Source organism: Falco biarmicus, unplaced genomic scaffold (genome assembly GCF_023638135.1).
Source record: "Falco biarmicus isolate bFalBia1 unplaced genomic scaffold, bFalBia1.pri scaffold_27, whole genome shotgun sequence".
NCBI classification, from domain to species: domain Eukaryota; kingdom Metazoa; phylum Chordata; class Aves; order Falconiformes; family Falconidae; genus Falco; species Falco biarmicus.
Window position 1 is genome coordinate 3,258,483 of NW_026611833.1, and position 27,482 is coordinate 3,285,964.

The following is a 27,482-nucleotide window of genomic DNA, read 5'->3' on the forward strand; positions in this document are numbered from 1 at the left end:
TTAAGCAGCCACATCACCAGAATGGACTGTCAAGCAAGAAAAACCTTTATGCTTGAAACTACCTCCAGAACCATGAAGTTCTAGGTTCGGTATCTTGCATTATTGCCAGACAGCGTATAAGTGAATGACTGAAATGCGACCCCAGATAAGACTGGGCTGTCTACAGGGAAGCTGGAGTCTTCTACTTGCCTCTCCTTTGTAGATATATGTTGAAACATGTTTTACAGATGTATAGAATTTGGCCTGTGATGTGGTATGCTAAATCCTCGACTTGGGTGGGATCAGGAGGAGTCATGGACACGGAATACTCATTTGAAAATTGTTGAAGAATCGATAAATGCTGTTAGGAGGAGTGATTGTTGCGTAGGTACCCATTTCCCTGAATGTCCTCATGCAGGAATGCCTGTAGCTGGTATCCCCATCCCATTGGGGACTAGTGGGAGTAACTGTGGCTAAGACCAAAATACACTCACTGGAACGAGACTGACCTCCAGACCTGGGCAACACTGAATCCACACTCAGTGTGAAGTGTGTTACTAAAATGAAGCCGAGACACACCAAAATGGAACTCTGGTCTTTGTGGGGCCCTACCCACATTGTGATTGCCCAATGCATTTCATGAAGCTGTCAGAACTAACTAGCCGTAGGTACTGGAACGTTCCACTGGGCACGGGGTGGTGCTGGATATGTGCCATGTAGCACAAAAAGCGTTACCACCAAGATGGCTGGGTAGATGTACACGGGGAGGGATTTTTCCTGATATGACTGACTGAGACACTGGAGAACAGTCGGTGGGGAACAACTTACCTGCGGAGATACAGGCAGAATCAACCACCCCTTCCAGAGAGACCCACTGGGTTTCACTCTTTTGCTGGGTGGTTTATTCCTTGGCGAGGGGCTGCTGAACTGGGGAAGGCAGTGACAAAGAGATCCACAGGAAAGGAAGAGATGGCCAAGGACACTGCAGATGCCATAAACTGCACTCTGTACGGCAGAGACAATGGCCGTACGCAAGGGGACAACCCTTGGGTTCTCTTGGTGACTTCCAGCCTTGCCCGTGCCCTTTGCCTTCCATCTCACGTTGCCCTACGCTGTCCCACGGCTGCTGCTTTTCCCCGGCAGGCTGCAGGCACCCATCTGGCTTCCCCACCGTGCTCTCACCCTGCCCTTGCCACACATGCACTGATGTCTGCCCACCCTCACACGCTGTGCCTGCAAACACACAGACATGGACTGATCTCACACGCCTTCTGGACGACGTCTCCCACCACGGCACAAGCCCTTGAGTGACATTTCCTCCTCCTGACCTCCAGTCTCCACTTTCCCAGCTGCACTGGGTGGCAGTGCTTCTCCCTCCTGCTCTTCCCTACCTCCAAGGAAAGCTCCACCACCTGGGAAACCACCCTTCAGGCGGGCATCCCGACCCGTCACCCTCCTTGAGGCCTTTCCCCTGACCATGCCACGGCCTCACCGCGCTCTTCCAAGGCTGCGAGCCTTTCAGCTTCTCGCATAGACACGAGCAAGCCGTGTGCCTGCTGCGGTGCAGTCATGTTCTCAGGCAGCAGCGACGTGACAAGCAAGAAAGAAGCCCCTTGGTTCTGCTGGCCTGCCCGAGACACGGGCAGATGGAGCTTAACAGCACGTGTCCCAGCCATGAGTCAGGGGCTGCCCTACGCGCTGTGTCAGACAGAGGCGACCTCACCGCCCCTTTCCCAGGCACATTGCTGCTGGTGGCCTGTCCCCTCCGCAGGCAGAACTGGCCTCACTGCCCCCGCCACAGCCATTGGCTTCCTGCTGGAATGTGAGTCCCTGAGACACAACTGACCACGAGATACCGTCCTCAGCCGTCACCCTCCCCGTGGCCCAGCACCCAGCAGATGAAGGGAAGCTTCTGTCAGCCAATTTATCTCATGGATTTCCTACCTACCATTTGGGTGGAAGAACAGTCCTCAGGGGAACTGCTTTGTTTCTACTGGACCATGTATCGTCTCTGCTTCTGCGCCTCTGTTTTCCCTTCTTTCCCCTGCTATCCCATCCCAGCTGAGCTCTCCAGGGAAGTGAGTCAATGAGTCCTAGAATATCTCAGGTTGGGAGAGGCCCCTGTAAATGCCCTTGTCCAGCTGTCCTGCTCAAGGCAGGGTGAACTGGTTGGCATCTCTCAAGGGCTCTGCCCACTTTGGCATCATCCACAGAAGGGTCTGGAAAGCCACTTTGTCAACTTGTACTGGGAGACAATAAAGACATTCAACACAGTTGGCCCAACTGCTTGCACTGGAAGATGCCACTAGTCAGTGGCCACCAGGAGGACTTGACCACTGGTGACATTTGGTCTTGAGCCCCTGTGGCGTATGATGCACCGACTCTGGGAGGGGATCGAAGGCACGAAGGCACTCAAAGACACCTCGAAGACACTTTATTAATCAATAATCAAGCAAGCCTTTTATACCTTTGCAGGGGGCGGACGTGTCAGCCTTTAATTGTGCTCAGCAATTTTCCACTCTGGGCTCTTTTTTTATTACAGACACAGCAGCTCAGCAACTCCCTTTATCTACAAGGCCACAAGCTCTGCAGACCACTCCCTAGCTTCAAGTTTCTCCTCTTGCTCCCATGGCTTCCTTCCAACAGGCATAACTGTGTCTCTCTCCCAAGGTCGGGTTTTGCTCCCTGACGCTGTTGAGCTAGCTCGAGAGATAGCCACAAGCCCCCAGCCAACTTCCCCCCACAGTATCCTCCATTTCTTCACTCCAGAAGTCACCCATCTGCCTATACAGAAAGTGCAGGAGAAAAAGTCAAAACCCTTGCAAAGGTCCAGGTACAAACCATCCCCTTCTTGCCTCAATACGTATGGGTGCAGCAACCCCTTTGATGTCCCACAGTTACCTGGAAATGGCTGCAGGAGTATTTCCACCGTCATTTCCCCAGACACTACGGTGAGGATGACCAGCCTGTATTTCTCCCAGTTGTCCTTCTTGCTTTTCCTGAACAAAGGCTGGATGTCTGCCGTTTCCCAGGACCCCAGAACCTCCCTGATTGCTCGGACACATTTGAGGGCACCATCCAGAAAGGGTGCCGTGATCAGACCGAGGCACTTGCAATGAGCCTGCCCAAGGCGGGTGAGATGAATCTCCCTGGGACAGTGGCCTTTGTTCCTGCAGTCACACACAGGAACGGCTGTGCCCTGGGAGGTGTCCCCACCTCAGCTGGCCTCATGCACTGCTGGCGTGGTTGAACCCCAGCCTCACGCGCACAGGGGTGCTCAGAGGCACGAGCCCGTCCCTGGCACGTGTGGAGGCAGAGCACTGCAGCAGGCACAGTGACTGCCTGGCCTCCTGCTGCCCCTGCCAGAGGCTGGCAGCACCTCAGCCCGGGGGTGTCGCGCCCTGCTCGGCACCTCGCGGAGATGGCCCTCGTCATGAGCAACGGGCACGGGGACCTCGGTTCAAGGAAGCACGTTGCAGTGCTGCATTCAGGTGGTCTCCACAAGTCCAGAACATATTATGGAGGCCAGCACCGTCACAGAGTGCCCGTTGCCTGCCCCTGCCTGCGCTCACAGGACTGCCACGCAGCACGGCGGTGACCAAGCTGCCAGAGCACTCAGGCCTTACACCAAGGCATGGGGTCAGAAGAAGAGTGTGGAAGTGGAAGGAGGACAGCACTGGAGAGCCAAGGGCTGGTGTTCCCTGGTACTGCTGCCATGCCAGGAACCTTTTCCCCTCTGTCTGTGGACACAGGAACAGTCCCTGCAGCTCCAGAAAGGCCTTGGAAGGAAGAATCCCAGCAAAAATAAAGTTGCCTAATGGCCCTTTGGCTTTGTTAGATGAAGAGAGAGCAGGGCACCTTCAGAAAAGAAAATCACAGAAGGAATTAGAATGGGGACGATACCTTTGTCAGAAATGAAATACCATGAGCAACTACAACAAATTCAGAAGACAGTCAGGGTCTGTGATGAACTACATTATAAATGCTATTCATAATTTTATTCCTTCAGAACATCCAGTTATCAGTTTGCACATTGCACCCTTCAGCTCCTGGTTCCTCATGCTGTAGATGAGGGGGTTCAGTGCTGGAGGCACCACCGAGTACAGAACTGACACCACCAGGTCCAGGGATGGGGAGGAGATGGAGGGGGGCTTCAGGTGGGCAAAAATGCCAGTGCTGAGAAAGAGGGAGATCACGGCCAGGTGAGGGAGGCACGTGGAAAAGGCTTTGTGCTGTCCCTGCTCAGAGGGGATCCTCAGCACAGCCCTGAAGATCTGAACGTAGGACAGCATGATGGAAACAAAACAGCCAAATGCTATGAAGGCACTAACCACAATAAGCCCCACTTCCCTGAGGTAGGTGTGTGAGCAGGAGAGCTTGAGGATCTGTGGGATTTCACAGAAGAACTGTCCCAGGGCATTGCCGTGGCAGAGTGGCAGTGAAAAAGTATTTGCTGTCTGTAGGAGGGAGTTGAGAAACCCACTGGCCCAGGCAGCTGCTGCCATGTGGACACAAGCTCTGCTGCCCAGCAGGGTCCCGTAGTGCAGGGGCTGGCAGATGGCCACGTAGCGGTCATAGGCCATGACGGTGAGGAGAGAACACTCTGCTGAAAGGAAAAAGACAATCAGGAAGAGCTGTGCAGCACATCCTGAGTAGGAGATGTCCCTGGTGTCCCAGAGGGAGTTGGCCATGGCTTTGGGGAGAGTGGTGGAGATGGAGCCCATGTCGAGGAGGGAGAGGTTGAGGAGGAAGAAGTACATGGGGGTGTGCAGGTGGTGGTCACATACTACAGCAGTGATGATGAGGCCGTTGGCCATGAGGGCAGCCAGGTAGATGCCCAGGGAGAGCCAGAAGTGCAAGAGCTGCAGCTCCCGCGTGTCTGCCAATGCCAGGAGGAGGAACTGGGTGATGGAGCTGCTGTTGGACATCTGCTGCCTCTGGGCATATGGTCCTGTCACAGGAGAAAAAGACAGCGATAATTTAGGGGAGACTTCTGCAAGCAAAATCAAAGCCATTTCCCACAGACCATCCCCCCGTCACACACAGACATCCCTCTCTTTTCTCGGAGACCTTCCTGCAGCTGTGTGGCTGCAGCCCTGCTTGGTGCTGGCCGTGTGGGTGATGAAGAGCAGGGCATCTGCCCACGGGCTCTTGACCAGCCAGCCCCACTCTGCAGCAGTGGGTGGGGGCAGGGACCAGTCCTGGTGTTTAACTTTGTCCTCTGAAACCAGTGCCAAGGCAGAAGGGCTGGTCAGCGTCTGCAGCGCCGGTGCTAAGGAACGGGAAGGGTGAAGGCATTGTAAGAGAGCTTTAGTTTTTTTCACAGCTCCCCCCCATCTCTCCTGTTGAGTATTTTCAGATGTCAGAAAAGCAGAGCATTTTTGCTGCCCTCCGGTGGAACAGAGTGAGGTCTGTGAGGCAAGAGGATTGCCTGTGGGTGAGTGCCCAGTGAGGGGAGGTGGTCTGTCCTTCTGGTTCCCAGTTTCTGTGGGCTTGCACCTTCCTGAGATGAATGGTGGCCACACTCCCATGTTACCCTGAAATACCACAAGGCACTGCTGAGAACGGTCTGACCCACCACAGACCAGTAAAGGTTGTACACTTTCATCAGAACTCAGCATCCCACCCACAGCAAAGGATACACAGCTCATTTCACCCACCCCAGCAGTGTTTTCTCCATCACAGAAACTCTACGCATCTACGTGGGGCTTTCAGATCGCTAATGGGTGCGAGGGGACAGGTTTCCATTCTGGAGGGCAACGCACTGCTTGGAAGGGAACTTCAAGGAGGTAGCCAAGTGCCCTAACAAGAGCATCAGGTTCAGGGAGAACCAGCCCCTTGCCCAGCCCCACATAGGGCATTGCCCACAGCCCCACGGGTGAGAGGAAAGCTGGGACACTTGTTCCCATGGACACAGCTGCAGGAGAGGACCCACAAGGTCAGAGTGTGACTCCGCAGCTGAAACACCCATCCCCAGAGAGCCTGACAGCAAGAGCTAGAGAATAAAACTAACCCAAAACGGCAGAGAAAGAAGTAAAATTGCACTGATGGTCTAGGTAAGAGTGTCCAGGGCGAGCGAGCCAGGCACTGAGGGCAGCGTTGCCCTTGCCCAGCTCTGCTCGCCACCTCCCACTCACCAACACTGCCGGGCAGCTGCTCTCAGCCCCTGTGCTCTGCAGAGGGACCGGGGCACGTGGCTGCAGAGCTGCACCGCGGCTCTGCTGGAGCTCTGGCTGCAGAGGGGGTGGCTCACGCCTCGGGACCCCCAGCCCTGAGGGCAGAGGCTTTGCTGGGGGGAGAGCAGGCCAGGGGGATGCCTCAGAGAAAGGGGTCTGCACTGCACATGGTCAGAGAGAGCTTTCTGATTCTCCCTTCAACAACAATTCTGTCTGAAGTTTCCTATCAGTCCTTGCAATATCCTGGATGTCAGGAGACTTTCCTTGTGGGAGGTATCTCCCTGTGCCAGGTCTTTCCCTGTCAGTGCTCACAGACCACATCTCTGCCTCTGTGCACTGGCCCCGCACAAACGTGCCTCTCTGAAGGGCACTGGCTGGGCACAGGGTCCTGCCCGCAGGGGGAAAAGGGCAGCTCAGAACGACCCTGATGGCTCCAGCAAAGGTGCTGCTGCTGCTGTTCATAGGCGGAGGAGTGGCTGAGGGCACTTCAGGAGGCTCCTGGCAGACCTCCTCATCACTCAGAGTTACAGCTGGCAGTCTCAGGGACATCTTCAAACTCGAGCTCTCCATTAACATTTCCGCCTTCCCTCTCCTGCCCCCAACAACAGAAAACTGAAAACACAGATTGAGGAGAGCCCTGGATTTATCATAGCAATCCCTGCGCTGACCTTCGATACAAAAAGTCTCATCCAGACATATTCTGAGGGTAACCTATACTTGTAAGCAGCGCTCACCCTTGCGGCACACTCTCAACAGCAGAGAGATCCTTCCCTATCAGGGCTCAGTCCATACGCCCCCAGAGCTGCACGGGAGCCCCCCAGCAGGCTGAGAGCTGCCCCTGGCAGGCGGCAGAGCCCCTGCCCCAGCACACAGCCCCCTGGGCTGCAGGGACCCTGCTGGCAAGGACAGCCCTGGGCACCCCTGCCTGCACAGCCACCTTCACAGCCCTGCAGCCGGCCCTGGCACAAGGCAGCCCACATGCCCTGGCCCTCCCACGCTGCAGCAGGGAAGCCCTGCTCTGCAGCACACTGGCCTCCTCCACAGCACAAGGCTCCCACACGGTCCCACAGGCTGGGGGGGGCCCAGCTGCTGCAGACCCGGCTAGGAACTGCAGAGGCATTGCCCTGCAGCCACACACTTACCGGCTCCAGGGCTCTGCAGATTTCTCCAGCAGGGAGCTCTCAGCAGCCCCCCACCAAGGGCTGCTTTTGAGCTCTCCCTGCCTCCCTCCTCTGCCCCTCTGGGCTCCCTCCAGCTGTCCCTGGGGCTGCAGGGGAACCTGCTGGGCAGCACGATGAGGCAATCCCTCATGGGCCTTGCCTCACCTGGGGGGACACACTTATTTCCAGCAGTGGCAATTCTCTTAATAGAAAAAGTTTTGTGCAGGAGTATCAACTTTTGTTAACGCATTACTAGAGAGGACACCAGGAAGACTGCAGCAAAGGATCCAAGTACTCCTAAAAGAGTGTGTGTGCATGTGTGTGTCTGGTGGTTCTGCAGGCAGGGCAGGGAGGATGTCTTCAGTGCTTCAGTAAGCCCTGCAGAGCCCATTTCAGCACTTCATTGCACAGTCCGAGGGCTCAAGACTCAGCTCTCCCTTGCCCAGGCCATGTCTCTGCTCTGAAGCAAAGCCTTTGCACCCCCGGGCTCGGGGACACTTGGTACCAGGTTGCCTCATGGCCAGGCAGAGCTGGGCTGGTGCCACAGCTGGGGGGCTTCAGCCCAGATGTGCAGCAGGGCCCTCAGCCAGGGGCCCACGCAGAGGCAGCTGCAGCCCGTCCTGTTGCAGACAGAGCTGTGACCCTGAGGGAACCAAGTGCCAAGGCAGGTGGCAGAGCTCAGCACAGCTGCTCGGCAAGGACAGCAGCCTCCAACAGCCCAGGCATCCACCACGCGGTTTAGACCGGTGAGGCAATTCCAGGGCACCCGAAGGAGCGTTCCCTCCTTCTGCACAGGCCACAGCCTGCCAGTGTGTGACCTGGGGCCTGCACTCTGCTGCTCTCCTGCCTCACTCCCCTGGGAGATGAGACTCCACCATTTCTGTGCTCCTAGTACCAAGGTGGACACGAATGATGCAGGGTTTCAGATCCAGGGGAGCATCACAGCTGCTGGCCCATCTGGCAGCTGTGCTAGAACGCTGATGCAAAGAACCTGCAGACACCTAAACGTGCATTGTCACTGCGCTGCCCTGTGGCTGTCAGCGGGCGGTTACTTGACCACTGGCTTGCAGGATCCCACCAAGCCTCTGTCTCGCTGCTCCCCTCCTTCTTCACTCACCTCGATGTCTGTAGGGCTGTTCTCTCACATCATTCTCACTCCTCTCCCTTTCTGCTTTGTCCTTTGAGAGACCAGCCTGAGGGCTCTTGCCATACAGGTTAGCCTATGGCAGTAAGGTCTCCCAATCGCCTCCTGATACCTAAGCTCCCAGAAGTCCAAAAGAGACACCTCTCACTTCAGGACAGCCCACCTTCAGGAGCTGGGTGGCTGCAGCCTGCGCTCCAGAAGGGCACAACTCTCCGGTGGCATCGCTGTGTGATCAGGGAGCCCCATGGAGAAGACACCCCAGGAATGCTGCTGGGTAGCTGTGCACAGGCAGCTGCAATGTGCCCTCTGTGTCCCTGGCTGCAGGGGCAGAGCGGAGATCCTTCTCAGGTATGATGAGGCAGCATGAGGAGTTTGCAGATCGGTACTTGGAAACTGGCTGCCTCTGCTCTCAGCAGCGTCCAGTTCCTTCTCTGGGAAGCACTGGGGGTGACAGTCCTGCAGGTCAAGGAGCTGCCAGCACAGGGCAGCTGAAACCAGGGCGGGTGGACAGACTGGCTGTCCTCAGTCCGCACAAAGGGACTGTCTCTTTGCCTCTCAGGGCCCACCTGATGGCACCTGGAGTGCAAAACCACTCCTCAGCTGTGGTGGGGCAACCGGAACAAAATACACAGAGAAAAATCCCCTCAACTCCGCTCCATAGTTGGGTGAACACGGGGTGGCAATGCTGTGAAGCCCTTTGATGCCCTGAGTGTATTTAATCCTAGATCACGCCACGTTCCTATTTCGCTACTGCTGTAGGGAAGGACTGACTCCTGCAGAGCCCACAGCAGAGTCTCCTACTCCCTGGAGCACCCTCAGCAAAAACCAACTCATGAGAGATCTACTAAAGGTCTTCGGGAAAGCAGAGAGGCCTTTTCATTGGGGTTCCTCTGAGAAATATGTTAGTTTTTGCTCAGCAAAGTCTTGCCTAACTCTTTTCCCTCTCAGACAATCTCTGTGCCAGGAGGCACCAGATGCCAAGTGGCTACCCCTTAACCCAGTTCCTCCTCCTGGCATTGGCAGACACGCGGGAGCTGCAGGTCTTGCACTTCTGGCTCTCCTGGGCATCTCCCTGGCTGCCCTCATGGCCAACAGCCTCATCATCACCACTGTACTGTGCGATCACCTCCTCCGCACCCCCATGTGCTTCATCCTCATAACCTCTCCCTCCTCGACCTGGGCTCCATCCCCACCATTCTCCCCAAAGCCACGCTCAGTTTCCTGTACGACCAGAGCCATCTCTTACTGAGGATTTGCTGCCCAGCACTTACTGATTCTCTTTTTCATTTCAGCAGAGTATTTTCTTCTCACTGTGATGGCTTATGACTGCTTATGAGATTTGCCATCTACCTCGCCAACCTGACAGCCTGCAGTTGTGCGTGAGGAGCTCCACAGTGGATGTCATTTCCCTCAGCTTTACAAAACTCTGGCCATGGTCTCCCTCAGTGTTGTTCTGCCCAAGCAAGTCCATGCCACTCTGGGTGCGAACAGAAAGAGATGAGTAAAACACCAGCTGGATGGTCAGGCTGAGAGAGCAGTGGGGAAGGGCTCACACCCCACCTGGAGGCCACTGGGACATACTGGGGCAGTGTGGGCAGCACAGGGGACTCTCCTGATTACAGTTTAAGAGCTGTACACATGACCCGGTGGAGGCAACTCTCACAGTGTCTGTCGGTGGCACCAAACTGAGAGGAGCATCCCTGTGCCCTAGGGATGCCATGGAGGGGAACCCTGGCAGGTGGGGTGGCCGCCCTGGCAGGAGCTGCACAGATGCAGGACGGACCAAGGGCAGAGCCTGCACCTCCCTCGCATGGACTAACACCCTGCAGCTGCAGGGCCTGGGACCTGCCTGGCTGGGCAGTGTCTGTGCAGAAAAGGCCCTGGTGGTGCTGGGGGACAGAAGGCAAAACACAATCCCAGCCCGTGACCTGGTAGCAGAGGCAGCCAGCAGGGCCCTGGAGCGTACGAAGAGGTGCCTTGCCAAGAGAGTGAGGGAAGTGATTGTGTCCCCACGCTCATCCCTCGTTAGACCCCCTGTCCGTGACTGTGTTCATTTTTGGGCCCTGACTGTGGAGGGAAGGGGGGAGGGAGCGGCTGGGTGGCTGCTGGGCTTTTGGCCAGAGACAAGCCTTGACAGCAAGGAAGATGTGTATAATTCGGAGGGAGCTGAGGAAGGAAGGGAGGCAACAGAAAGTCCCCAGGACTTGGAGGGCCACGGTTTCATATCTTTGGCAAACCCCATTCAGAATATGCTGGGAAGTGATGCTGACATTCCGAACCAACAAGGTCCATGGGCAGGCAAAGCTGTGCCTGTTGTTGTGACCCTAAGGAGACCCACACGCCTCTCTAAGGTGACCCGCACACCTACGGCATAGATCATGCTGGGGCTGAATCTCTTGCCTGGCTTCAATGGCCCCCCGAAGCCATGGACAAAGCTTTGGGTGGAGGCCCCAGGTGAGGCTGGTCAGGGCCAGGAAGGCCTAGGGATGCTCTCAGGGCCCTGCCCCCATGGGATCCCACCTGCCAGTGCCGTCAGCAGGCCAGGTTTTACTACCCTCATCTCCCAGGGCTGTGCTCTGCTGCTCTCCTTCCCCACTTACCTGGGCATTAAGGACACCACAATTTCATAATCACTACAATCAAGACTGGCACTGCTATTCACATCCCTGAGCATCTTGTCCTCTTTGTGGAGACCCAGGTCCAGGTGAGCATCAGTGTGGGCAACCTGTTTGGTCTGAGGAACTTGCCCACAAGCCCCTGCACTCTTGGCATCCTTGCTTACCTGTCCTGTGAACACCAAGGAGACTGATTCCCCCAGAATAAACCAGACTATCTCACCCATTGTTTCTCCTGCCATAGTATCTCACAATCCAAACATTTTTTTAATTGGCAATAAATTAATCTTTGCCAAGGCAACACATCTCTGGACATGAAAAGAATCATTAAGAGATTTCTTTGTCTTTATCTTGACCCATGAGCATTGCTGGTTTATATTCTTCCTTTGTCCTGTTGAGTCAGTGCAGCGAATGAGCAGCTGAATGTTTGTCTCACCATTGGTCAAGGTTAACCCACCACAGGACCACATCAGGACTGCTGAGCCCACAATGGGGCTCCCAGCACAAGCGAGACCCTGACACATCACAGCAAGTCCTGCAGAGGCCAGAAGGATGGTTAGGACCTGGAGCATATTATGGGCAAAGGGAGGCTGAGAGAGCAAGAGTATTATTTGAGAAATGGTTCTGAGTGAAAGACTGGAGCGCTGGACCCAGGCCAGCTGGTGGGATCTCAATCAATATTTGTTAGAACACCATGCCATGAGAACATGATCTTGTTGGAGGTGTCTGACTATGGCCTTCACTGAGAGACCAACTGTGGTAAGAGCTATGGGACTTGTGTGTAACAAGTGTCAGTAGGAAAGTGGCTCCCTTTATATTTAGAAATGGAGTTTTAGATGGAGTTGGGTATCACTGGGCAACGGAGGAGGACAGAGGTGGCCATGCAGCAGTGGTCCCTAATGAGGGCTGGGGTATATGACCAGGCTTGGAAATGAGTAGTGTTTGGGAATTTGTGGGGAAAATTTCCCTTCTGCAGCTTTCTGAGGGTGTGCAGGGAACACGGCACAGATCTGGCCCCTCAGTCCCGCTCCTTTGGTGCCTTGCTTGCTTCACCATGACCCCTGGGTCTGCACCAGGACACCCTGCTGTGTGCCCCCACCCTGCACACCCACACAGCTGAGCTCGCACTGGTGTTTCCCTCTCCCTGGCCCCTCCCAGCCCAGCCCCCCCCCCCAGCTCTGCCCACCTCCCCTGCCCTCTCCCCAGCCCAGGCAGACACAGCAGCCCACGCGGGGCTGGCCCCATGCAAGTGCCCACCCAAAGGGGGCTGCAGAGCTCTGGGCACTCACCCCATGGCCATAGACCATCACAAGGGCACAGGAGATGCTGGTGGGCAGAGAGGGGTCTCCTCCTGCCAGTCAGCCCCAGGGCTGGCACCAGCCATGGCATGAGGACACAGAGGCCATTGCCTCCCTCTGTCTGCTGCTCCTCTCTCACAGGGACCCTGCTTGCCCACTCCTGGCAGCCCCTCGGGGCCAGTCCCTGTCCCCAGCACCAGGCTGCTGGCCTGGGGGCTCCCCAGGCACCTCCTGCTGCACCAGGGACACAGCAGCCTGCCCCAGCTGGGGCATCCACAGAGACACCTGCTCTTGCCCAGGGATGTGGTCTCAGGCATGGCCCTGAGCAGGCGGTGCTGCTGTGCAGGGCAGCGGTGCCTGAAAGCCCAGGGAGATGGTCCCAGGCACATCCCTCTTGGTCACCCACCATTCCCATGGGCACTGGGCCCCCACACGCCAAGGCTCAACACAGGCCCATGCCCTAACGCGTTGCCCCATGCCCTCCTCCCCTGAGCCATGGGGAACCCAAGCCCAGCAGCATGGTCTTCTGGGGGCAATTCCTGCAGCCTGTTCCTGAGCTCAGCTTTGGAAGAAGAGACCAACCTCCAGATATAGGCATTGAAAAAACCCACCCTTTTATTACTGAGATGTGACACAGGAGTATATATGTACCATCCTCCCTGGCGCATGTACAAAGGCCTCTGGGTCAGGGAGGCTGGGTTCGTGCTTTTGGGGAAGTGGAGTGAGGAAATACATTGAAGTAAAACCATGATTGTCATAGATGGAATGTTAAACACACATGATGTCCTATACGTGACTTGAAAATACCTTGTAAAGAGCCACAGTCAGTTCATTGCCGCTGAGAGACACCTGACTGCATCAGCTTCTTCAGTGCGTCCTTCAGCTCCTGGTTCCTCATGCTGTAGATGAGGGGGTTCACTGCTGGAGGCACCAACGAGTACAGGACTGAGACCGCCAAGTCCAGAGATTTGGAGGAGACGGAGGGGGGTTTCAGGCAGGCAAACATGCCAGTGCTGAGAAAGAGGGAGACCACGGCCAGGTGAGGGAGGCACGTGGAAAAGGCTTTGTGCCGTCCCTGCTCAGAGGGGATCCTCAGCACAGCCCTGAAGATCTGAACGTAGGACAGCATGATGGAAACAAAACAGCCAAATGCTATGAAGGCACTAACCACAATAAGCCCCACTTCCCTGAGGTAGGTGTGTGAGCAGGAGAGCTTGAGGATCTGTGGGATTTCACAGAAGACCTGTCCCAGGGCATTGCCGTGGCAGAGCGGCAGTGAAAAAGTATTGGCCGTGTGCAGCGCAGCACAGAGAACATCACTACCCCAGACAACAGCTGCCATGTGGACACAAGCTCTGCTGCCCAGCAGGGTCCCGTAGTGCAGGGGCTGGCAGATGGCCACGTAGCGGTCATAGGCCATGACAGTGAGGAGAAAATACTCAGTTGAAATGAAAAATAAAAAGAGAAAAGCTTGGGCAGCACATCCTGCATAGGAGATGGCCCTGGTTTCCCACAGGGAATTGGCCATGGCTTTGGGGACAATGGTAGAAATGGAGCCCAGGTCAAGAAGGGACAGGTTGAGGAGGAAGAAGTACATGGGGGTGTGGAGATGTTTGTCACACACTACGGTGGTGATGATGAGTCCGTTGCCCAGGACGGCAGCCAGGTAGATGCCCAGGAAGAGCCAGAAGTGCAAGAGCTGCAGCTCCCGCGTGTCTGCCAATGCCAGGAGGAGGAACTGGGTGATGGAGCTGCTGTTAGACATCTTCTGTTTCTGAACACAGGGACCTGTTGAAGGACAAAAGGCAGGGACAATTTAGGAGAGACTTCTTTGAGCCAAGTGAAAGCCGTTTCTCCTAGATGCGCCCCCGCTGCCCCATGTCCCCCCCCTCTGCCGTTCCTAGGAGAGCTCCCTTCCGAGCCGTGGCTGGAGCTGTGCTGAGTGCTGGCCGAGTGTGCTGTGAGGAGCAGGGGCTGTGCCCGCTGGCTGCCCAGCAGTGAGCCCTGCTCTGCAGCAGGGGCTTCATGGGAACCGTGGGGGCAGGGGCCAGTCCTGGCCTTGCACTGGCTCAGCCCAAACTGCTCCCAGCGCAGAAGGGCCTGTCAGCATCGGCTCTGCCCGTGCTGAGCAACGGCCATGGCCAGAGTCAGGTCAGGAGGGCTTTGTGCTGTGCTCAGGGAGAGCAGAGTGAGTGCTGAGAGGCAAGGGCACTGTCTGTGCCTGAGGGCAGAGGCAGGGACTCTGGTGAGTCCCTCCAGCTCCTTCTCAGCTGCCCTGCACTTGCAGCTTTCTGTGATAGAGTCCAATTACACTGACATGTGTCCTGGTTTAACCCTGGCTGGAAATTATGTACCGCAGGGATGCTCACTTACTCCCCCCTCACCCATAGGTATGAGGAGAGGAATCAGAAAGGAATGTAAATCTTGAAGTTTGAGACGAGAAAAAAATCATAAATGCAGTAGAATAAAAATGAAATTACAATAACAATAATGAGAATGACAGTTATAATGAGAGGGAGGTAGTCGGGGGTAATAAAATCCAACAAGAAAGGAAGGAAAGGAAGGAAAGGAAGGAAAGGAAGGAAAGGAAGGAAAGGAAGGAAAGGAAGGAAAGGAAGGAAAGGAAGGAAAGGAAGGGAAGGAGGGAAGGAGGGAAGGAGGGAAGGAGGGAAGGAGGGAAGGAGGGAAGGAGGGAAGAATGGAAGAAAGAAACAAAGAAGGAAAGAAACAAGGAGGAAGGAAAGAAGCAAAGAGAGAAAGAGAGAAAGAAATGAAGAAAGACAGAAAGGAAGAAAGGAAGAAAGGAAGCAGGGAAGACAGTGATACACAATACAGCTGCTCATCACCCACTGACTGATGCCCAGCCAGTCCCCAGCATCGACTGGCAGACCCCAGCAACCCCCACCAAGTTTATATACTGAGCATGAACATGTTGCATCACCTATAAACAACCAAAAATATCAGTGCATTTTCAAAATTGTTCTCAAAAGTCCTTCCCACTTAGATGAAAATTAACTCTATCCCAGCCACAACCAGGACACTTTGTTACCCTAAAAAGCAAGCAGACACTGCTGAAGAGCAGAGGGATCCACTACAGAGCACAGAATGGCTCGCCCTTTCTCAAAGTCTCAGCACCCCGCTTCTAGCCAGGGACACCCATGGTCACAGTGTGCCCTGGAAGCAGCGTGCAGCTTGGGTGGACACCCCAAGCAGGTGACCAAGGGTCCTGATTACGGTAATTGTTAAAGGAGAGCCAGCTCCTTCCCCAGCATCACACACTGCATTGCCCACAGCTTCACAGATTAGAGGAAACCTGGGACACCTCCTTGCTGTGCTCACATCGGCACAGGAGGACTCACAGGGTCTGTGCCTGAGCCTGCAGCTGAAACTCCCATTCCAACCGAGCCGGTCAGTTATCCCAAAATCATCTGAGCAAAGCCGGGAGAGAGACAGATGGGCACACTGGAATGCCTTTCCCTTCTCAAGCCCTGCACAGCACCTCCCAGACCAGAGCAATGCAGGACAGCCACGCTCAACGCCTGCAGCTGTCCCTGCCAGCAGCTCTTTCTCTGGCCCCACGGCTCTTCCCTGCCAGCGCTCACAGAGCCCAGCTCAGCCCCTGTGTGCCCAGCTCTGCCCTGCAGCCGCTCTCTGCCTGCAGGCCTGAAAGAACAGCTCCCCCAGAGCCTGAGGGAAAAGGAGAGCTGATGCTGCTTTGATCTGGATGCTGCTGCAGAGGGAAGGCACTTGCTGACCTTCCTCATAAACATCACTGTGATGCTCTGAGAGTCTCTGCCCCTGCTCTGACCTACACAGTTCAGATTCCATTCCTACCAAGATGAGCAAGATAAAAATGGAAGCAGAGATTCAGGCAAGAAGAGACTCCAGCAGAAAACCCCTGCCGTGAATGTGCTCATGAGAAGTCGCCTTGGAAATGAGGTGGGCATGAGCAGAAGCTGCGAGCAGCCCTGACCAATGCAGCACCCACGCAACAGCACGAGAACATTGCCCTGACAGGGTTTGCTCCTTCCACCTACAGATTCTCCCCGCAGCCGCACGGGAGCTCCCCGGCAGGCTGAGAGCTGCCCCTGGCAGGCGGCAGAGCCCCTGCCCCAGCACACAGCCCCCTGGGCTGCAGGGACCCTGCTGGCAAGGACAGCCCTGGGCACCCCTGCCTGCACAGCCACCTTCACAGCCCTGCAGCCGGCCCTGGCACAAGGCAGCCCACATGCCCTGGCCCTCCCACGCTGCAGCAGGGAAGCCCTGCTCTGCAGCACACTGGTCTCCTCCACAGCACAAGGCTCCCACACGGTCCCACAGGCTGGGGGGGGCCCAGCTGCTGCAGACCCGGCTGGGAACTGCAGAGGCATTGCCCTGCAGCCACACACTTACCGGCTCCAGGGCTCTGCAGATTTCTCCAGCAGGGAGCTCTCAGCAGCCCCCCACCAAGGGCTGCTTTTGAGCTCTCCCTGCCTCCCTCCTCTGCCCCTCTGGGCTCCCTCCAGCTGTCCCTGGGGCTGCAGGGGAACCTGCTGGGCAGCACGATGAGGCAATCCCTCATGGGCCTTGCCTCACCTGGGGGGACACACTTATTTCCAGCAGTGGCAATTCTCTTAATAGAAAAAGTTTTGTGCAGGAGTATCAACTTTTGTTAACCCATTACTAGAGAGGACACCAGGAAGACTGCAGCAAAGGATCCAAGTACTCCTAAAAGAGTGTGTGTGCATGTGTGTGTCTGGTGGTTCTACAGGCAGGGCAGGGAGGATGTCTTCAGTGCTTCAGTAAGCCCTGCAGAGCCCATTTCAGCACTTCATTGCACAGTCCGAGGGCTCAAGACTCAGCTCTCCTTTGCCCAGGCCATGCCTCTGCTCTGAAGCAAAGCCTTTGCACCCCCGGGCTCGGGGACACTTGGTACCAGGTTGCCTGGGAACCAGACGGACAGACCACCTCCCCTCACTGGGCACTCACCCACAGGCAATCCTCTTGCCTCACAGACCTCACTCTGTTCCACCGGAGGGCAGCAAAAATGCTCTGCTTTTCTGACATCTGAAAATACTCAACAGGAGAGATGGGGGGGAGCTGTGAAAAAAACTAAAGCTCTCTTACAATGCCTTCACCCTTCCCGTTCCTTAGCACTGGCGCTGCAGACGCTGACCAGCCCTTCTGCCTTGGCACTGGTTTCAGAGGACAAAGTTAAACACCAGGACTGGTCCCTGCCCCCACCCACTGCTGCAGAGTGGGGCTGGCTGGTCAAGAGCCCGTGGGCAGATGCCCTGCTCTTCATCACCCACACGGCCAGCACCAAGCAGGGCTGCAGCCACACAGCTGCAGGAAGGTCTCCGAGAAAAGAGAGGGATGTCTGTGTGTGACGGGGGGATGGTCTGTGGGAAATGGCTTTGATTTTGCTTGCAGAAGTCTCCCCTAAATTATCACTGTACATTTTCTCCTGTGACAGGACCATATGCCCAGAGGCAGCAGATGTCCAACAGCAGCTCCATCACCCAGTTCCTCCTCCTGGCATTGGCAGACACGCGGGAGCTGCAGCTCTTGCACTTCTGGCTCTCCCTGGGCATCTACCTGGCTGCCGTCCTGGGCAACGGACTCATCATCACTGCTGTAGTATGTGACCACCACCTGCACACCCCCATGTACTTCTTCCTCCTCAACCTCTCCCTCCTTGACCTGGGCTCCATCTCCACCACTCTCCCCAAAGCCATGGCCAACTCCCTCTGGGACACCAGGGACATCTCCTACTCAGGATGTGCTGCACAGCTCTTCCTGATTGTCTTTTTCCTTTCAGCAGAGTGTTCTCTCCTCACCGTCATGGCCTATGACCGCTCCGTGGCCATCTGCCAGCCCCTGCACTACGGGACCCTGCTGGGCAGCAGAGCTTGTGTCCACATGGCAGCAGCTGCCTGGGCCAGTGGGTTTCTCTGTGCTGCGCTGCACACGGCCAATACACTGTCACTGCCGCTCTGCCACGGCAATGCCCTGGGACAGGTCTTCTGTGAAATCCCACAGATCCTCAAGCTCTCCTGCTCACACACCTACCTCAGGGAAGTGGGGCTGCTTCTGTGTGGTGCTTGTGTAGCTTTTGTTTGTTTGTTTTCATTGTTCTGTCCTACGTTCAGATCTTCAGGGCTGTGCTGAGGATCCCCTCTGAGCAGGGACGGCACAAAGCCTTTTCCACGTGCCTCCCTCACCTGGCCGTGGTCTCCCTTTCTCAGCACTGCCATGTTTGCCCACCTGAAGCCCCCCTCCATCTCCTCCCCACCGCTGGACCTGGTGGTGTCAGTTCTGTACTCAGTGGTGCCTCCAGCACTGAACCCCCTCATCTACAGCATGAGGAACCAGGAGCTGAAGGGTGCACTGAAGAAGCTGATGCAGTCAGGTGTCTCTCAGCAGCACTGAACTGCCCGAATCTCCTCACAAGGCATTTCCTGGTCATCTCTGGAACATCCTGTGCATTTAGCGCTTTTAATGTCACAACTGTGTTTCTCCTGGAATGTTTGCATGCACTCCACTTCCTCAAAGGAATGAACCCAGCCTGCCTGACCCAGAGGCTTTTGTATGTTTGCATCCAGGATGGTGCAGCTGGACTCCTGTGTCACACCTCCGTAATTTAAGGGGCTTGTGTAGTGGAGACATCTATCAACTTCCGAGGAGAGTAAAGCACCAGTGTAGAGCTCAGCTGTGTGAGTGTGCAAAGTTGGGGCAAATAACAGGGTGGAGGCACACGGCAGGGTGTCCTGGTGCAATTCCTTGGGTCACGGTGAAGGAAGCAAGGCAGTAATCGGGTGGGACACAGGGCTCTGCTCGGTGCCATGTTCCCTGGATACCCAGGGGAAGCTGCCCCAGGTGCCCCAAGATGTCCTAAGCATCAGTCGTTTCCTTTGCTTGTTGTACACCCCAGTCGCTACGAGGAACATTTGCTGCATGGTCAGCTCTGTCATCCTTAGTGGCTCAGTGATACCCAACTCCATTGCAACTCTAAATGTAAATGGAGCCACTTTCCTACTGTCACTGGTTACACACAAGTCCCATAGCTCTTGCCACAGTTGGCCACTCAGCCAAGGCTGTGGTCAGACACCTCCAGCCAGATCATGTCCTCACGGCTTTGCTTTGAGAAATAGTGAAGTAAACCACTGACTGAGTTCCGACCAACTGACCTGGGTCCAGCGCTCCAGTCTTTCACTCTAGATGTTATCTCAAATAAACCCCAGTTTCTCAGCCTCTCCTTGTCCATAACATGATCCAGGTCCCAACCATCCTTCTGGCTTCTGCAGGACTTGCTCCAGTCTGTCAGGGTCTTTGTTGTGCGGGGGAGCCCCACTGTGGGCTCAGCAGTCCTGATGTGGTCCTGTGGAGGGTTAAACACAGCCAGCACCCAGCCAGCCCCACAGCTGCTCATCCGCTCCCCTGACTCAACAGGAAAAAAGCAGAAATTATACCAGCAATGTTCATGGGTCATGGCCAAAATGTGTCGTATTAAAATTCAATTTAATTTATTGCCAATTAAAAAATACATGGACTGTGAGAAACCAGGACTGAAACATAAAGACCATTCCCCTGACAGTTTCTCCAAGGGCCAAATTACTCCATTGTTCCCAATTCATCTACACACCAACACCCTGAGAGGTGCAAGGGTGCTGCGATGGAGAGACAGGAAACTGCTTGATGCAAGCAAATGTTGATTTATTGTATACAATCATGAGTTTATATATGTTACCAGAGGCCGCGTGCTTTAAACAGATTGGTTCCTTAAGCTAAGCATTACATACCAGGCAATCCCTGTTTGGTTAACTACAAACAAAGGACACTTTAAGTAAGTTTTTACACTCATCAATTAACAACAAAGTGTTACTTCTCCTTGGCTCCATCTGTTCCTCATCTCCTTACCTTTTCTCGGCCAGACTCATCCTGTTGGTTGTTATCTATTCACCCTCCTTATCCTCCCAGGGTTTGTGGCCTACAAGCTGGAGCACGTTCCTTTCAGCTAACTGATTGTTACTTATGGTCCTGATTTCCAGGCCCCCTCCTACATCTCCCCCTTCTTGTTTTTGAGCAATCCAAATCCCGTTTGTTTTAAACATGCATTCGATCAAGTTACTCATCACTCCTTGTAAGCGTTGAAACAAACAAGGAACACATAATACTAAAACCAACAATACTGTCAATACCATCAATGCTCCTTTGATTATGGTTTGTAACCAGCCCCCTAACCCAAGGCTTGAAAGCCAGTCAGAAAAAGGATCATGTCCTTCAGTAACATGCTTCATATTCTTGCGCAGTGCTGCTAATTTCTGAGCTATGCTTTTTGAGTGATCAGACAAATTCATACAACACATTCCTTAACGATGTTCACTACAGGCTACTCTCTGCTGTTCGTGCTGATTCCTTATCTTCTACAGGTGACATCACATTCCTCCTTTGTTCTGTCTCATCCTAGTTTCTTCTCATACTCCCTCAAAGTTATTTAACTCTTTGCTGCAGGATTTCAGCTGCACATTGTCAAAGCAAGGCCAAAGCTGCACTTTATCTATGTCAAAACAACCCACTGTCTCTGTTCTGTACAATTCTACAATTCCCCCTTTTTGTTTTTGAACAGCTAGTACCAGGTTTGCCGTGTTTTGCGGGGCCCTTGCAAACATGACAGCAACCAAGGCAATAGCAAACAAACAATACTGCCAACTGAGTGAATGGATGCCAAAAAAGGCTGACATTTTCTCAGATTTTGATAACATGTTGCTGCAGTGGGGCGCCTTAAATCCATTCAGCACATACCATCAAAATCCTCACAGCCATGTCCTTGAGCCAACAACAAAAAGCCAATAGTTGCTCTGTTTTGTATGTCATAGTGGCAAATGTGACTCAGATTCTTAACTGCCTACCAAACAAGGTGATTTAACTCTTTGATGCTTTCCCTGCTGTTACTCTGGATAAGAGAAGAACCGCTGCAATACATTCCCATCATAGCCTCCTACTACATTAGCATCTACAGAAAGACAACTATCGACATTCCAAGTGCAAACAATATCAACTTCTTTTGGATTAACATTACACAAAGGTAATCAATTGTCCCAAATATCAAGGCTTTCAGTAAGATTCTTCATTCCCCACATACATTCACTTTTTTGCAACAATGTCCTCAAGTCAGTTTCAAGGAAGGGCACACCAAAGAAGGACTGGTTCAGTCAAAAAGTTCAAAACATAGCATGCTTTCTCTGAACGTGCCTCTGGGGTCATTCCCTTCATTCCCTCTTTTTTTTTATGTAACCAGAGACACTTTCCCATAACAGAGAAGCCCTTATTTACATCTCTGAGCCTGGACACAAACCGCAGCTGCATGCGCCACCAGGCTCAGGGCAGAAATCATTCAGCAGTTACATAGCTGTATATCACTACACGCATGCAGACACCTATTTATCACTAGATAACCATGTTTATCTTTCCTACTCTCCTTCACAGTACCCAGCTGTTCTCTCATCTCTTGTTAGGTCAAACATTCTCATTTTCCTCTCCTATATCTCTCTCCAGACATTCTCTATCCTCCTCTTTTTTGCTTGTTAATTCCAAAGAGGCAAAGGTTGTATGTAGCTGGGTGACCATGACCTGATTTATGTTACAATCAACTAAACACTGAATACAGGAAAAAAGGCATGGGAGACATAAGGCAAACATCACTAAGGTGGTTAAAGATAATGATAATAAATCCTGTAATACTTTTGAGTCATGGCCCAAAGTTTCCCAGCCACGAGAAGAGACCAACGGCATCCCGCCCCTGGCTCTGCTGCAGATTTTTGTTTAAGGCTTTTAAGTATTGTATGCTTTAGTGGATTGATTCAGAGTGGTCACTCAGATTCACATAGCACATCCTATCAAAGTCTTCACACTCGTGTCCCTGTTTTAATAATAAAAGTTAATAGCAACTCGGTTCTGTAACAAGATATGACGGAGAGAATCAACATCTGTTAAGAAGCCAAAAAAAAAAAAAAAAAAAAAAATAGTATTTGTGGTATTACTTTTTTTAGCAAGCTAGCAGCCTAATTTACTAAGCGAGTTAAGAGTGTGTACTATTCTACAGAAGAGATTAGAGAAGCAAAAAAATGTGTTATGCTGCATTGCAGAGCACAACCTGAGAGTTACAGTCAGCTGTGAGTTCTGCGTTATAATCATTCTGACACATGTTGGCGTTGTGATTGTGAAAGTTGCCATTTACAATTTTCATTGGCATTATCATAGCTGGTTGTTTAAAAAAGCAACCCTTGAGCTTCCTGATGTTCCACTTGCTGCAAAATATTCTGAAGCCGATCAATAAAGTTAGTACATGACTCTTTAGGACCCTGCAAGACTGTGGCGAATGACTAGCTAGAGGCTCGCCCAGACTCCCGCACCCTGACTGCCTTAATAGCCATTCCTTCATCTGCAAACAGTTGTCCCTGGGATACCTTGCCTGAGTCACAGAATCGGCACAGTTAATTGCTCCAGCTAACTGCTCATAGTTAACAGCAATTCCCCGATTAAGGTTTTCAGTCAAGGCCACTACACACAGCTCACAAAAATCAGATAACCACATCATATACTGTATCAGTTAGTACCATACAAAGCAGTAACTTCCAATCATGCAGTGTGAGTGTATAAGGCTCTGCCATCACTTCAAGAAGGGACATAGCAAATGTATTATGAATCCTCCCTTCCCGCACTGCTTTAACTCTTTAACAGCCTCGTATTGCACAGGCTGCCACTCTGCAGGTTGATTTGTCTGACAAAATACTGAACATGCCATAGTGACTTCCAAAACCCCTCGCTTAAGCACTTCCCACTTGCATTCCTGCCACCAATCCCTCAGACCCCCTTTCACCCTCCCCGAAAGTACAGTCAATAAATCGGGAGAGGCGGTTGGGGGTGGGGGGGTAAGGTCTAATTCCTTTTCCAGATCTATAGGACCTAGATCAAAAGCTTTATCAGTGTCAATGGCATCATTGTTCGAGTTGTCCTGTTCCCGTGCTTGGTCCTGTGTTGTGAGGGTCGCTGCAGTCAGTGACAGGAGGAAGCTTTTGGGGCAGAGAAGGTGTGGACAGAATCGCCATCGCTGACGGTGTGTTGAGAAGAGTCTCGCTGTCAGTGGAATTTACAGCCTCCTCTGGTTTGGCACCGTTAGTAGAATTAGTCTACACTTGGCAAAGAGTAGTCAGAATTTGCCACCAAGGTGCTAAATGCATTCCCGACACGGAGTTCCCCTCTGCGGCAGCATCATACAATTGTCTGCTGAACACTTTCATTTCTTTTAAAGTCTCTAAAGTTTTTTGGCTGCTCACCTGTCTCGATGCATACAGGTGTTATCCTCGGGGTTTAGGTTGTCCGCCTGGTCCGGACAGCAAGACGATCGTTCAGCCAAGCCGTCTCCTCCGGAACACAGCCCTCTTCCACGAGCTGGCTTTTTTATCGACCAGTTCCGTCCTTATTCTTCCAAGGCTTGGGAACACCACCATAGGGGTCACCATTTGGGGAGACTGAGGCATGGGCTCCCGGATCTGACTAGAAGACCCTTTATGAGTCCATATCCATCCCTCACAGGGGAAGACACTTGATTCCCATGTTTCCCACAGCTCATCTCTCACTTCCAGAGGGACTTCATTTGCCGGTTCCTGCTACCTTTCAGCAGCTCATTCAACGTTCTGTGGGACTTGCAGCCTGCCGCTCAGCCTGGCGGTTCATAAACCCATCACGTCGGGGTCACCAGTTTGCTGCAATGGATAGACGGGACGCTGTTTGATGCTAGCAAATGCCGACTTATTGTGCAGAAGCACGAGTTTATATATGTTATCAGAGGCTGCGCGTTTTAAACAGATTGGTTCCTTAAGCTAAGCATTACATACCAGGCAATCCCTGTTTGGTTAACTACAAACAAAGGACACTTTAAGTAAGTTTTTACACTCATCAATTAACAACAAAGTGTTACTTCTCCTTGGCTCCATCTGTTCCTCATCTCCTTACCTTTTCTCGGCCAGACTCATCCTGTTGGTTGTTATCTATTCACCCTCCTTATCCTCCCAGGGTTTGTGGCCTACAAGCTGGAGCACGTTCCTTTCAGCTAACTGATTGTTACTTATGGTCCTGATTTCCAGGCCCCCTCCTACATCTCCCCCTTCTTGTTTTTGAGCAATCCAAATCCCGTTTGTTTTAAACATGCATTCGATCAAGTTACTCATCACTCCTTGTAAGCGTTGAAACAAACAAGGAACACATAATACTAAAACCAACAATACTGTCAATACCATCAATGCTCCTTTGATTATGGTTTGTAACCAGCCCCCTAACCCAAGGCTTGAAAGCCAGTCAGAAAAAGGATCATGTCCTTCAGTAACATGCTTCATATTCTTGCGCAGTGCTGCTAATTTCTGAGCTATGCTTTTTGAGTGATCAGACAAATTCATACAACACATTCCTTAACGATGTTCACTACAGGCTACTCTCTGCTGTTCGTGCTGATTCCTTATCTTCTACAGGTGACATCACATTCCTCCTTTGTTCTGTCTCATCCTAGTTTCTTCTCATACTCCCTCAAAGTTATTTAACTCTTTGCTGCAGGATTTCAGCTGCACATTGTCAAAGCAAGGCCAAAGCTGCACTTTATCTATGTCAAAACAACCCACTGTCTCTGTTCTGTACAATTCTACAATTCCCCCTTTTTGTTTTTGAACAGCTAGTACCAGGTTTGCCGTGTTTTGCGGGGCCCTTGCAAACATGACAGCAACCAAGGCAATAGCAAACAAACAATACTGCCAACTGAGTGAATGGATGCCAAAAAAGGCTGACATTTTCTCAGATTTTGATAACATGTTGCTGCAGTGGGGCGCCTTAAATCCATTCAGCACATACCATCAAAATCCTCACAGCCATGTCCTTGAGCCAACAACAAAAAGCCAATAGTTGCTCTGTTTTGTATGTCATAGTGGCAAATGTGACTCAGATTCTTAACTGCCTACCAAACAAGGTGATTTAACTCTTTGATGCTTTCCCTGCTGTTACTCTGGATAAGAGAAGAACCGCTGCAATACATTCCCATCATAGCCTCCTACTACATTAGCATCTACAGAAAGACAACTATCGACATTCCAAGTGCAAACAATATCAACTTCTTTTGGATTAACATTACACAAAGGTAATCAATTGTCCCAAATATCAAGGCTTTCAGTAAGATTCTTCATTCCCCACATACATTCACTTTTTTGCAACAATGTCCTCAAGTCAGTTTCAAGGAAGGGCACACCAAAGAAGGACTGGTTCAGTCAAAAAGTTCAAAACATAGCATGCTTTCTCTGAACGTGCCTCTGGGGTCATTCCCTTCATTCCCTCTTTTTTTTTATGTAACCAGAGACACTTTCCCATAACAGAGAAGCCCTTATTTACATCTCTGAGCCTGGACACAAACCGCAGCTGCATGCGCCACCAGGCTCAGGGCAGAAATCATTCAGCAGTTACATAGCTGTATATCACTACACGCATGCAGACACCTATTTATCACTAGATAACCATGTTTATCTTTCCTACTCTCCTTCACAGTACCCAGCTGTTCTCTCATCTCTTGTTAGGTCAAACATTCTCATTTTCCTCTCCTATATCTCTCTCCAGACATTCTCTATCCTCCTCTTTTTTGCTTGTTAATTCCAAAGAGGCAAAGGTTGTATGTAGCTGGGTGACCATGACCTGATTTATGTTACAATCAACTAAACACTGAATACAGGAAAAAAGGCATGGGAGACATAAGGCAAACATCACTAAGGTGGTTAAAGATAATGATAATAAATCCTGTAATACTTTTGAGTCATGGCCCAAAGTTTCCCAGCCACGAGAAGAGACCAACGGCATCCCGCCCCTGGCTCTGCTGCAGATTTTTGTTTAAGGCTTTTAAGTATTGTATGCTTTAGTGGATTGATTCAGAGTGGTCACTCAGATTCACATAGCACATCCTATCAAAGTCTTCACACTCGTGTCCCTGTTTTAATAATAAAAGTTAATAGCAACTCGGTTCTGTAACAAGATATGACGGAGAGAATCAACATCTGTTAAGAAGCCAAAAAAAAAAAAAAAAAAAAAAATAGTATTTGTGGTATTACTTTTTTTAGCAAGCTAGCAGCCTAATTTACTAAGCGAGTTAAGAGTGTGTACTATTCTACAGAAGAGATTAGAGAAGCAAAAAAATGTGTTATGCTGCATTGCAGAGCACAACCTGAGAGTTACAGTCAGCTGTGAGTTCTGCGTTATAATCATTCTGACACATGTTGGCGTTGTGATTGTGAAAGTTGCCATTTACAATTTTCATTGGCATTATCATAGCTGGTTGTTTAAAAAAGCAACCCTTGAGCTTCCTGATGTTCCACTTGCTGCAAAATATTCTGAAGCCGATCAATAAAGTTAGTACATGACTCTTTAGGACCCTGCAAGACTGTGGCGAATGACTAGCTAGAGGCTCGCCCAGACTCCCGCACCCTGACTGCCTTAATAGCCATTCCTTCATCTGCAAACAGTTGTCCCTGGGATACCTTGCCTGAGTCACAGAATCGGCACAGTTAATTGCTCCAGCTAACTGCTCATAGTTAACAGCAATTCCCCGATTAAGGTTTTCAGTCAAGGCCACTACACACAGCTCACAAAAATCAGATAACCACATCATATACTGTATCAGTTAGTACCATACAAAGCAGTAACTTCCAATCATGCAGTGTGAGTGTATAAGGCTCTGCCATCACTTCAAGAAGGGACATAGCAAATGTATTATGAATCCTCCCTTCCCGCACTGCTTTAACTCTTTAACAGCCTCGTATTGCACAGGCTGCCACTCTGCAGGTTGATTTGTCTGACAAAATACTGAACATGCCATAGTGACTTCCAAAACCCCTCGCTTAAGCACTTCCCACTTGCATTCCTGCCACCAATCCCTCAGACCCCCTTTCACCCTCCCCGAAAGTACAGTCAATAAATCGGGAGAGGCGGTTGGGGGTGGGGGGGTAAGGTCTAATTCCTTTTCCAGATCTATAGGACCTGGATCAAAAGCTTTATCAGTGTCAATGGCATCATTGTTCGAGTTGTCCTGTTCCCGTGCTTGG

At 52.1% G+C, this 27,482-nt stretch overlaps 2 protein-coding genes and 1 pseudogene across 2 annotated transcripts; 1 reads left to right on the forward strand and 2 right to left on the reverse strand.

Moving 5' to 3' along the window:
* Positions 1-3,933: 3,933 nt before the first annotated feature.
* LOC130143390 (olfactory receptor 14A16-like) lies at positions 3,934-4,961 on the reverse strand (annotated as a pseudogene).
* An 8,240-nt stretch (positions 4,962-13,201) lies between these two features.
* On the reverse strand, positions 13,202-14,137 carry LOC130143391 (olfactory receptor 14J1-like). Its single transcript, XM_056326076.1, has one exon. The coding sequence runs from the start codon at positions 14,135-14,137 to the stop codon at positions 13,202-13,204; it is 936 nt and encodes a 311-aa protein (XP_056182051.1).
* A 3,713-nt stretch (positions 14,138-17,850) lies between these two features.
* LOC130143333 (olfactory receptor 14I1-like) lies at positions 17,851-18,246 on the forward strand (the record flags this gene model as incomplete). The annotated part of the gene is made up of 1 exon (XM_056326035.1): positions 17,851-18,246. A coding segment is annotated over exon 1 (396 nt), but the record flags the coding sequence as incomplete, so codon positions are not given.
* Positions 18,247-27,482: the final 9,236 nt, after the last annotated feature.

Coding starts and splice junctions, on each gene's coding strand:
- LOC130143391 (XM_056326076.1), bottom strand. CDS start 14,137: ATGTCTAACAGCAGCTCCATCACCCAGTTCCTCCTCCTGGCATTGGCA.